This window comes from Nansenia antarctica (genome assembly GCF_963989245.1).
Source record: "Nansenia antarctica genome assembly, chromosome: 4".
NCBI lineage: Eukaryota > Metazoa > Chordata > Actinopteri > Argentiniformes > Microstomatidae > Nansenia > Nansenia antarctica.
In genome coordinates, this window is record NC_137689.1 from 64,329,531 (window position 1) to 64,340,943 (window position 11,413).

The 11,413-nt window shown below is 49.4% G+C and overlaps 2 protein-coding genes across 2 annotated transcripts; both read left to right on the forward strand.

Annotated features, from left to right (window-relative positions):
* The first annotated feature begins 658 nt into the window (after positions 1-658).
* Positions 659-5,775, forward strand: ptgdsa (prostaglandin D2 synthase a). The gene is made up of 7 exons (XM_080528396.1): positions 659-853; positions 3,065-3,201; positions 3,521-3,597; positions 4,199-4,309; positions 4,725-4,826; positions 5,123-5,154; positions 5,457-5,775. Exons 1-7 carry the CDS (start codon positions 758-760, stop codon positions 5,475-5,477), a joined length of 576 nt encoding a protein of 191 aa, XP_080384522.1. The 5' UTR covers positions 659-757; the 3' UTR covers positions 5,478-5,775.
* A 721-nt stretch (positions 5,776-6,496) lies between these two features.
* ambp (alpha-1-microglobulin/bikunin precursor) lies at positions 6,497-10,196 on the forward strand. The gene is made up of 10 exons (XM_080528647.1): positions 6,497-6,657; positions 7,060-7,202; positions 7,706-7,782; positions 7,886-8,002; positions 8,098-8,199; positions 8,926-8,969; positions 9,057-9,135; positions 9,365-9,532; positions 9,774-9,944; positions 10,048-10,196. The coding sequence occupies exons 1-10, from the start codon at positions 6,544-6,546 to the stop codon at positions 10,074-10,076; spliced, it is 1,044 nt and encodes a 347-aa protein (XP_080384773.1). The 5' UTR covers positions 6,497-6,543; the 3' UTR covers positions 10,077-10,196.
* The last annotated feature ends 1,217 nt before the right edge of the window (positions 10,197-11,413 follow it).

Consider the following 11,413-nt stretch of genomic DNA (forward strand, 5'->3'; position numbering starts at 1 on the left):
CCAGTGGCTTTCTTGGGTTTTTATCCTTTTAGATGACCTTGTATGTAATATGTACTTTCATGTACCTACTTCTGCAAATCTTCTAATAAAGTTTTCAATCAATCAATCAATTGATTACTCCAATGTAATCCTCTCCTCCTGTGCACCTGCATTATAGGCTAGATTGTAGCAACCTCATGATGTCATCTTGCCTGGGGTGGGTATGTAATGTAAATAGCCTAAAGCTATCAATGTTACATTGAGCTGGGTGAATGGAATATGAATGACGGACGGTCATTCAATATGCCGTAATAGAAATAAGGCCATGCTCCTAAAATAAATAAATGAAGTCCTCCCTAAACTTGAACGGCACCAGCAGCCACTGAGTGCAACACACACACACACACACACACACACACACACACACACACACACACACTCCATCGTTCTTTCTCACACACTGTCTCTCTCTCTCACTCTCTCTCTCTCTCTCTCTCTCTCACACCCACACACACACACATGCCTTTCCAAGAATTCCCAGTGATGATTCAGAGACTGAAGCGTCTATCATTTCTACTCTACCTGTCATAGTGGACAACTGTCCTCTACTTCTCAGACATCGATTGGCTGGGCCGTATGATGGGCGGGCCTGAGAGACTTGGCATCGCGACTCTCAACAAATATCCCCTCTGACAGATCTGTTTAGTCCCAGGACAGGCTACGCTACGCTACTGTACACTACACTACTCTTTTGCCCCCTCTCTCTCTCTTAGCAACCATGAAGATTGCCTTGGTGACGTTTGCCACAGCGATGGTGTGTTTGACAGGTATCCACGGAGACATCCAGCCCCAGAAAGACTTCAACTTGCAGAGGGTGAGCGATACCGCAGCTTATTTCTTCCCAGGGTGCAACAGGGCAGATCATGGGCCCCACATAGGACAATATCGATAACACATCCAGTTATGATAACCAATGGTCAGGCTAGGCTCGTCAGCCATTTTTGTTTCACCTCTAGTGGGACTACAAAAGCTACTTTGTGAACATGGTGGGTCCCTTATGTAACGTAAACAGACAGTTCTACTGTCCCTTCTTCCTGATTGGCTGCTTTATGGTTCGTCCCCCTTAGGGGGAACGCTGTGTTCGGGTAGTGCTAGGACAGTGGCTCACCTCCAAGGTAAACAAAGCCAGAGGTCAAGGGTCAAGAGGACGGCAGGGTTGCAAACACTGATAGGATGAGGCTGCAGTTTCAATTCCAGGAAGTTGTTCCCTCTCCTCTATGCTCCAGATCTACAGATCTGATAGGGAGTCGCTAGGTGTAAGCCATGTGTTTAGATGGAGCTTTAGCTTCAGCCCGGTCATGTCAGATCTGTGAAAAGGGGGTCAAACAAGGACAGACGGAATGGAGCAACGCTCTGGAACGAAGAGCATCCAGAGACAGAAATGTGAGCGGCCTCGTCAGGGAGAGCTTTTCTGTCGTCCATCTCAATAAGTATGTGGGTGGTTTGTAGCACATTCAGTTCATTTAATTGATGAGTAACGTTGAACCCCCCAAAAAAGCAGGGTGACACACTCAAAGTCAAGTTCGACCGCAATGCCCTATCCAATGTCTCAACACGACATACACAGAGCTGCACAATCCCTTTGATTTCATCATCATTTCACAGATTCAAACCCTTTTTATTTTTCCATTTTATTCTGAGTGATTCACATGGCTGTTGATGTGTCGGGGGTGAGCGTTTATTTGGATCTCTGTGATCAGGGCATATGCTGGATTTCGACAGTATGTTCTGCCATTGAAAGGATTAGTGTAACAACATACAGGAAGTCTGACTGCGGGGGTGTGTGTGGCTGTGTTCAGGTCTGACTACGGGGGTGTGTGTGGCTGTGTTCAGGTCTGATTGCGGGGGTGTGTGTGGCTGTGTTCAGGTCTGATTGCGGGGGTGTGTGTGGCTGTGTTCAGGTCTGACTGTGGGGGTGTGTGTGGCTGTGTTCAGGTCTGACTGTGGGGGTGTGAGTGTGTGAGTGTGTTTTCAGGTCTGACTACGGGGGTGTGTGTGGCTGTGTTCAGGTCTGATTGCGGGGGTGTGTGTGGCTGTGTTCAGGTCTGACTGCGGGGGTGTGTGTGGCTGTGTTCAGGTCTGACTGTGGGGGTGTGTGTGGCTGTGTTCAAGTCTGACTACGGGGGTGTGTGTGGCTGTGTTCAGGTCTGACTGCGGGGGTGTGTGTGGCTGTGTTCAGGTCTGACTACGGGGGTGTGTGTGGCTGTGTTCAGGTCTGACTACGGGGGTGTGTGTGGCTGTGTTCAGGTCTGATTGCGGGGGTGTGTGTGGCTGTGTTCAGGTCTGACTACGGGGGTGTGTGTGGCTGTGTTCAGGTCTGACTGCGGGGGTGTGTGTGGCTGTGTTCAGGTCTGACTACGGGGGTGTGTGTGGCTGTGTTCAGGTCTGACTACGGGGGTGTGTGTGGCTGTGTTCAGGTCTGATTGCGGGGGGGTGTGTGGCTGTGTTCAGGTCTGATTGCGGGGGTGTGTGTGGCTGTGTTCAGGTCTGACTGTGGGGGTGTGTGTGGCTGTGTTCAGGTCTGACTGTGGGGGTGTGTGTGTGAGTGTGTTTTCAGGTCTGACTACGGGGGTGTGTGTGGCTGTGTTCCGGTCTGACTGTGGGGGTGTGTGTGGCTGTGTTCAGGTCTGACTGCGAGGGTGTGTGTGGCTGTGTTCAGGTCTGATTGCGGGGGTGTGTGTGGCTGTGTTCAGGTCTGACTGCGGGGGTGTGTGTGGCTGTGTTCAGGTCTGACTGCGGGGGTGTGTGTGGCTGTGTTCAGGTCTGATTGCGGGGGTGAGTGTGGCTGTGTTCAGGTCTGATTGCGGGGGTGTGTGTGGCTGTGTTCAGGTCTGACTGTGGGGGTGTGTGTGGCTGTGTTCAGGTCTGACTGCCGGGGTGTGTGTGGCTGTGTTCAGGTCTGACTGCCGGGGTGTGTGTGGCTGTGTTCAGGTCTGACTGCGGGGGTGTGTGTGGCTGTGTTCAGGTCTGACTGCAGGGGTGTGTGTGGCTGTGTTCAGGTCTGACTGCAGGGGTGTGTGTTCAGTTCGCAGGGCGGTGGTACCGTCTAGGTCTGGCCTACGACTCTCCAGCGTTCGTCCCCTACAGAGACAAGCTGAGGGTCTCCATGGGCATCGTCACACCGAGCAACGGCAACGTCAACCTCACAATGTGGAGTCTGAGGTGGGTGGGGTGTGTGTGTGTGGGTGTGTGTGTGTGTGAGAGAGAGAGAGACAGAGACAGAGAGCACAGTACATATCTCACACATTCCCTGGACTTGTGCTTACCTGTCAAATCACACTATCACATGTCATAATCCACACACCCAAGACTGTGTAACTCACTCACTCACACACACACACACACACACACACACACACACACACACACACTGCAGTGGACTGCATTATGATTCAGATTGTATCATAGGGCCACACTAACCCTGGCATAAAGGCATTAAAGCAGTAATTGAGAGTACCTTGGTTGTTCCTCTGGTGTGCAGGCCATCTGGCTGCAGCAGTAAGCTCTTCAGCTACGAAAAGACTGCCATCCCTGGGCAGTTCACCTACTTCAGCACCCGTGAGTCCACCACACCCAGCACTCATCGATCTCCACTGTGACACAGTTTATTATAACTGTTTTGATCATCTTTATATCATACCCTTAGGAAATGTCCACAGTGGATAAAGAGAAGAGACAGGTGCCCCGCGGTGGCGTAGCGGTCTAAGCACTAGCCACTAGTGCAAGCTGCCCACCGGGGACTGGGATCGAATCCCGGTCTTGCCAGACCCGGATATGGCCGAGGCACACAGGGAGCGGCATATTGAGCGGCCGCTCCAGAGGGCGGTATAGGACTATTTCCGGACAAGGATCCGTCGCGCAACAGCGCCCCCGGGGTGCCGGAATAACGGTGCTGGGCTCGAGGAGCCAGTCAGCTAGTCTGCCTGGCGATCTCCTCTGGGGCTGCCGGCCACGGGGTCGTGCGGCGGATCCTACGCAATAGGCAGGGGATAATTGGATGCTAGGTTGGGTTCAATTGGATACCAAATTGGGTGAAAAAGGGATAAAATCTGAAAAACAAAATAACATAAAAAAAGAGAAGAGACAGAGAGAAAGAGAGAGTCATGTAGTTGTTGTTGTTGTTGTTGTTTTTTATTGGACGCCATTTTGCTGTTTTTAGGCCATAGCAGAACAAAGGACATCACTGTGGTGGAGACCAACTACACTGAGTTCGCGGTGTTCCTGAAGCACAAGAAGATGGACAGGGAGTTCACACAGGTGGCCCTCTACGGTGAGGCTGGCCCCGGGGAAGCTGCTCCTTATTATTATTGTTTGATTTGATTTGATTATTTTAGGATTTGCACACACACAATAACAAACGAAAGACAAAATGATGAGAAAAAAACTAATTTTACAGGGGAGGTTAAGAGATGTCAGTAGGGATGGTTGAGATGCCTCCCCTAAAAAGTAATAGAATAAGAGACAGAAATATTGTTAGAAATGAGCTGATTGTACAGAGATGGACACACCTCCCCAATCCCACGGTGTGTTGGCTTTGAAGTGACGAAGTGTGCTCTAATAAGAAACCTATTGACATCATACCATGAGCCATACCAGTCAACACAAACCACAGCATTCAGAAAGAAAGTAAAGAATTAGCGGCAAAAATGTAGAAGCCTCTCTTTAACGTTGCTGGTCGCTTACAGGTCGATCTCTCAGAGTGAAGCCGGAGGTGATTCAGAAGTTCAAAGACTTCGCCATGTCTCGTGGATTTCCTAGGGAGTCCATTTTGACCCCACCAGCTGTTGGTGAGTTTTGGTGGACATGCATGTGCATGCACACACACACAGCACACATAAAACACGTAACACACACAGCACACATAAAACACGTAACACACACACACACACACACACACACATGAGAGGAGTGGGGGAGGTGTGGAGGAGAAGAATGAGTAGCCGAGAGAGGATCGGGGGGTATGGAGGCTCGGAGGGGGGGGGGGGGGGTCATTGTAGGGGGGTGAGAAGCAAGAGAAGCCTCTGATAGTGATGTAGTAGATAAAGTGGCTGTGTGTGAACTCTGCTCTACTCTTTATTAACAGCTGACAACTGCCCTCCAGCCTCTGGACGAAAGGTAAGCCTGTGTGACAGTCTGTGTTGACAATACAACCCTCCAAAAACTATATCAAGATTTAACTGCCACTAACTGCCAAAGAATTCAGGAACACTCGCCGCCTAGGGTGCCTAAATTGTTTTATGTGGTATTTACCTAGCAACAATACTTTGATTGGCTACAAAATGAAGCATCATCATTTATACATTTTTGGTGAATAAAGTCACCCGTGGCATTCTAGAATGTTGACCATTTGGCCGACTTTATTCATCCTCAGCATTAGAGTTCATTGAACAAAATAATGATGTTTTGTTTTCCTCCAGATACCTGAATTCCTTATCTGAACTTGCTTTGCTGCAGCAGACCGCTGCTCTAAGACGCCCCCTGTCCAATTGGAGCACAGCATGACGACACACGTTCCTGTGCACCACTGCACAACACTCAGACACACTTTACTGTACAAGACAACAGCACATAGACACACTTTACCATACAAGCTCACATAGCCATGGACACAACAGGTTAACCAGTGTGCAGTAGATGGCGCTTAGATGCACTTTAGAGGCTCTTGTTTTCTGATGTCCTGTTTGGGACATGGTTGTGTAACTCTGCTCTGGTTCAATAAACACTACTGTTCCCTCACCTCTGGTCCAACCTGGTTTGTGGTCTGCATGTGTGCGTGTGTCTGAGTGTGTGTGTCTGTGCATTCTGTGTCTGTGTGTGTGTGTCTGTGCATTGTGTGAGTGAGTGTGTGTGTGTGTGTGTGTGTGTCTGTGTGTGTGTGTGTCTGTGCATTGTGTGTGTGTGTGTGTGTGTGTGTGATGACATGCATCAACTGCCAGAGGTTTCTCCAGTCTGTTCAGAGTGTGTTACCCAGACACATCATCATGATCACCACTGAACATAGAGGATCCTGAGGACACACACACTGCTGCAGTTCACATGGTCCACTGAACAAGAGGTCAACACAGAGAAATCTATAGAGAGAGAGAGAGAGAGAGAGAGAGAGAGAGTGTGTGTGTGTGTGTGTGTGTGTGTGTGTCGATGTGGGTTGAGATTGTTTGTGTGGGTGTTGTGTGTGTGTGTATGATGGCATCACAGTCATCATAACTAGCAGCTTCATACGCTAGAATGGAATTATGTATTATGGTTTTCTCTACATTTCTCTAAGTTTCCAATGTGTGGTCAGAGAGAAAGGGACACATTGAGAGATAAGGAGAACTTTGCTCAGTCGTTTTTTTGTTGCTTGCGTGGTGTGTGAGGGGGTGGTAGGTGGGTGGGGGGGGAGGGGGCAGGGGGGGCAGTCATGCTCTCCGGGTCGATGGCCCTGTCCGGTGGAGGGATGGAGGGGGGGAGGCGGCGGGGGAACTCAGTCAGACAGACTCAGTCAGACAGAGACAGACACAGAAGATGCAGGTTGTCCTCTCCACCACGCTCCTCCTAGCCTCGCTGGGGCTCCTCCACGGGCTCCCCGTGGACCCCGAACCACTCTTCCCCACGCAGGAGAACTTTGACCTGACCAGGGTAAGAAACACACTCCCTACTCGTCCTCTTTGCATCTCTCTGTCTCTCTCTTTGTCTCTCTCTCTCTGTCTCTATCTCTCTCTCTATCTATCTGTCTGTCTCTCTCTTTCTCTCCCACTTGAGGGAAAATAAGAGTAAAACAAGTGGTCAATGCAATGAAGGAGTTCAAATCAGTAAATATTGATTGGCTTGTATGGTGAATTTGTATATCTGTAAATACTCACAATTCACAGTATAGTGTTCACATAGGCTTTCTGAAGGACAGTGGATAAAAAAGGTCTCCCTCTCCCTCTCTGTCTTCCTCTCCCTGTATATCTCTCTCCTCTCTCTCTCCTCTCCCTCTCCCTGTCCCTCTCCCTCCCTCCCTCTCTCCCCTCTCCCTCCCCCCCCTCTCTCTCTCAGTTCATGGGGAAGTGGCATGACATCGCCTTAGCGTCCACCTGTCCCTGGGTGCAGAGACACAAGGCAGACTCTGCCATTGGAGTCCTGGAGTTGCTGGCCAGCAGCACTGAAAGCAAAGTCAGCATGAAACGCACCATGCTTAGGTACACAACCACACACACACACACACACAACCACAAACACACACACACACACACACACACACACACACACACACAGAATGCCTTTTAATACCACTCAATGCCACTGGGTTCACCACAGTTAACCCTTTCAGTGCCGAGGGTGAATAAAGTCGCCTAAAATGGGCAACATTCTTGAGTGCAGAGGGTGACTTTATTCACCAAAAATGCATCAATGATGATGCTTCATTTTGTAGCCAATCAATGTATCGTTGCTAGGTAAACACCACACTTGGCTCAGGTGGTGGGTGATCAGGAATTCTTTGGCATTTGGTGAGTTAATCAAAACATGTGAGTGCGTGTGTGTGTGTGTGTGTGTGTGTATGTGTATGTATGCATGTGTGCGTGTGTGTGTGTATGTGTATGTATGCATGTGTGCGTGTGTGTGTGCGCGCGTGTATGTGTGTGTGTGTGTGTGTGTGTGTGTACGCATGTGTGTGTGTGTGTTTGTGTGTGTGTAACTGCAGGCACGGGACATGTAAGGTGATTGAAGGGGAGTACCTCCTGACCGACACGCCTGGGAGGTTCTCCTACCACAACGCCAGTGAGTCTCCTGTCTCGCGACATCACTTCCTGTTGGTCCCCTCACCACGGGTGAGCTGTTTTGTTGACAGTGTGTGGGCGTCTGTGCTCTCTCCTCCACGCAGGATGGGGGTCTGATGCCGACGCCTACGTGGTTCACACCAACTACGACGAGTATGCCATTGTGGTGATGAACAAGCAGAAACAGGACGGGGAGAAGAGCGTCTCCGTCAAGCTGTACAGTGAGTGTCACCTTGTCGCCTTGGTGATGTGTGTAGTGTGTACTGTGCAGTGCACCGTGGGGGGAGTCACCGTGTTGAAATGCCGCCCCCTACAGGTCGCACCATGGAGCTGCGAGACACTCTGATCGACGACTTCAGGAGGTTGGTGAAGGACCAGGGCATGGCGGACGACACGGTGATCATCAAACAGAACAAAGGTATGGGTAAAAACGTGCGCACACAAACACACATACACCCACCCACCCATGTACATAAACGGACTAAGCGGTCGCTTATGGCCACAACCACTAGAGGGGGCCACACTTCTTTTCTTTTTTTACTTTTTTTTTTTTTTGGGGAGGACTGATGTTGGATGGTCCATTGAGTCCATCTTAATAAAATGATAATAGTTAATGTAATTTTTGAATCAATGTCTTTGTTTTTATAGGGTCTCTGATTTGCATAGGATTCAATGATCAGGTTGTCATTATAAATTGAGCAAATGGAGAGGAACAAAACTGCTCAGGAATGTGACCCTGAGGCCTGGGGACACAAAAATGTACAAAGTTGAATAGTGGAGAGGAAAAAGCACAGTCGATGGGACAACATCATCTCAGTCACTCTACAAAATTGGTCTATAACCAAGTGGCCCAAACAAAATCTTTGAAGCTCCCAGTTTCTGCACCATCTCTCGTGTGAAGAATAGTGGTAGCTGTATCAATTGCTGGGTATATTTGTCATTGGCAGGGACTGAGGAGTTTGTCAGGATCAAGAGAAAATTAGCCGGCCCTGCACATGTATACACACACACACACACACACACACTTATGCATACACACACACACACACACACACACACACACACACACACTGAGGCTGATGAGGGACCCAATGACTTGGACCTCTGTTGCCTCTCTCACCCCTGCTTCTGTCTCTCTCCACAGGAGAATGTGTCCCAGAGGAGACAGTGGCAGAGCCAGGGGTTCAGGTACAAACTGTCTGTCTGAGCTGTCTGTTTGTCTGTGCTGTCTGTCTGTCTGTCTGTCTCACCACTAACCTGTCTGTCTGTCCACAGAGAGTTAGGAGGAATGTTGTACTTCCCAGCCTCCAGGAAGAGGAATCATCTGGTTCAGAGCCCTTCTTCGACAGTACAGGTGAGAGAGAAGATCATAGATGTTCAGATGAAATATGAGAATGTAAGGATGTGAGATGTATGTGATCTCTGTGGCTGGATTCTGCGTGACCTCACTAGCTGACCGTGACATGTCTGATGCGTGTGTGTGTGTGTGTGTATGTGTGTGTGTGTATGTGTGTGTGTGTGTGTGTGTATGTGTGTGTGTTTGTGTGTTTGTGTGTGTGTGTGTGTGTGTGTGTGTGTCTCAGTGGGGTGCAAGTCCGCTCCAGATGTGGGTCCATGTTTCGGGACTCTCCAACGCTACTTCTACAACTCCACCAACATGAAGTGCCAGCTGTTCACCTACGGCGGTTGCCTAGGCAACCACAACAACTTTGTCGACGAGAGGGCGTGTCTACAGAGCTGCCGCACTGAGGGTAAGTGGCCGGAACAGGAACTGGAGCAGGAACCAGAACTATAACTGGAATATATTTTTCATACATCATCATTACAATATTGATTTAGCACGTACCAACTCACTCTTTTTTCCAGGTGGGGGGGGGGGGGACAGATCTTCCGATCTCAGGAGGTCAGAGGGTCAAGTGGTTGGTTGAGGCTGTCTGACATTTTGTGTTTGTGTGTGTGTGTGTGTGTGTGTGTGTGTGTGTGTGTGTGTAGCTGCGTGCCGCCTGCCCATGGATGCCAGCCCCTGCGCGGGCCAGCCGCAAGTGTGGGCCTTCGACCCCAAGACTGGGACGTGCCTGGCCTACAAGGAGGGCTACTGCCAGGGCAACAGCAACAAGTTCTACACCAAGGGGGAGTGTGAGGAGTTCTGTGGGATGAAGGAGGGTGAGAGAGGTTTTTTTTCTGTCACTCATTTCATACTTTGATGGGGATGTGTATCTCAGATTCTGTAGATCCATGCCGATTTGAATGTTCATTTGTGTTTCAGGAGACGGGGAATTCCTCAAAGTAGACTGAGGGAGATGAGAGAGAGAGGTCCTATCATGTTTAACACAGCACAGATCGGTCACGGCATGGCTATGGGTACCAGATCATCACAGAACAGAATACATAAATAAAGAAAACTGATCCATCTGCTCCAACTGCTTGGAATGATCATTTCTTCTGTACATTTACACTGAAGTCATTTAGCAGACGCTTTTAACCAAAGCAACTTACAATAAGCTTATTTGTCAACTATACATCACAGTCACCGTAAGCAAAACCTTCAATATGAACAATTGCCATCGGCAGTCACAGAGCTATTTCTTGTTTCATATGTTTCATATTTACAATGTGAGCTTTCTATGGACATTCTTCTGATGAGTTGATGGTGTCTATTAATTAATTTTAATTTTGCCATTTAGCAGACGCTTTTATCCAAAGCGACTTACAATTACGAATTACAGGGACATTCCCCCTGGAGTAACTGAGGGCTAAGTGCCTTACCCAAGGGCACACTAGTAGTGGTGTGGCTTCAGGCGGGATTTGAACTCACAACCTTCCGATCACAAGTCCAACTCACTATCCACTAGACCACCACTAGACCACTAGACCACCACTAGACCACCACTAGACCACCACTAGACCCCCACTACCCCGTGTCTGTTTTGTGGAGCTCCCAGTGTTGTTCCCTGACCGAGGTCCAGTCAAGCAGTGGAGAGCTGAGAGTTGAGGGACGATAAGGAATCAGAATCAGAATCAGCAGAGGACTTTCTGTGTCTGTGTGTGCATGTATGTGTGCGTTCTGTGCATGCATTGCCTTTGAGAGTGTGTGCATGTACTGTATGTGTGCATGCTACTGTGTGTGTAGTGCCTATGCGTGTGTGTGTATGTGTGTGTGTTCGTGTGCGTGTGTGTGCATGTATGTGTGTGTGTGTGCATGTATGTGCGAGTGCTATTGTGTGTGTGTGTGTGTGTGTGTGTGTGTAGGACCATTACTAACCACCAGAGGGCGCTGGTGCTCCAGGAACAGTGGGAGGCCCTCTGCTCCCTTCCATCGTCCAGCCTACATCCTCCAGCCTCCAGCCTCCAGCCTCCATTTACCTCAGAGCAGCTCAGCTTGGCCCCACCAAGGAGCTGTGCTTCCTGCTCTCCGTTCCCAGAGTTCCCGGCTGCTCGCCGCGCTGGCCGTAGAATGCTGGGAATATCCGGAGAGGAAAAGGGAACTGACAGCTTTCAGTGACCTTCCATACACACACACATACACACACACATACACACACACACACATACACACACACACAAACACACACATCACCTGGTCAGAGAGAGGTGCCAAATAAACACACTGGCTGAGTTTTTTATTTTTTTTT

Excerpts from the sequence above, each read along its gene's own strand:
- ptgdsa (XM_080528396.1), top strand. The coding sequence starts at position 758 with ATGAAGATTGCCTTGGTGACGTTTGCCACAGCGATGGTGTGTTTGACA. Across the intron at positions 3,202-3,520 it reads CTCACAATGTGGAGTCTGAG|GCCATCTGGCTGCAGCAGTA; the intron begins GTGGGTGGGGTG and ends TCTGGTGTGCAG. Across the intron at positions 3,598-4,198 it reads GTTCACCTACTTCAGCACCC|GCCATAGCAGAACAAAGGAC; the intron begins GTGAGTCCACCA and ends TGCTGTTTTTAG.
- ambp (XM_080528647.1), top strand. The coding sequence starts at position 6,544 with ATGCAGGTTGTCCTCTCCACCACGCTCCTCCTAGCCTCGCTGGGGCTC. Across the intron at positions 8,003-8,097 it reads CGTCTCCGTCAAGCTGTACA|GTCGCACCATGGAGCTGCGA; the intron begins GTGAGTGTCACC and ends CGCCCCCTACAG. Across the intron at positions 9,945-10,047 it reads GTTCTGTGGGATGAAGGAGG|GAGACGGGGAATTCCTCAAA; the intron begins GTGAGAGAGGTT and ends TTTGTGTTTCAG.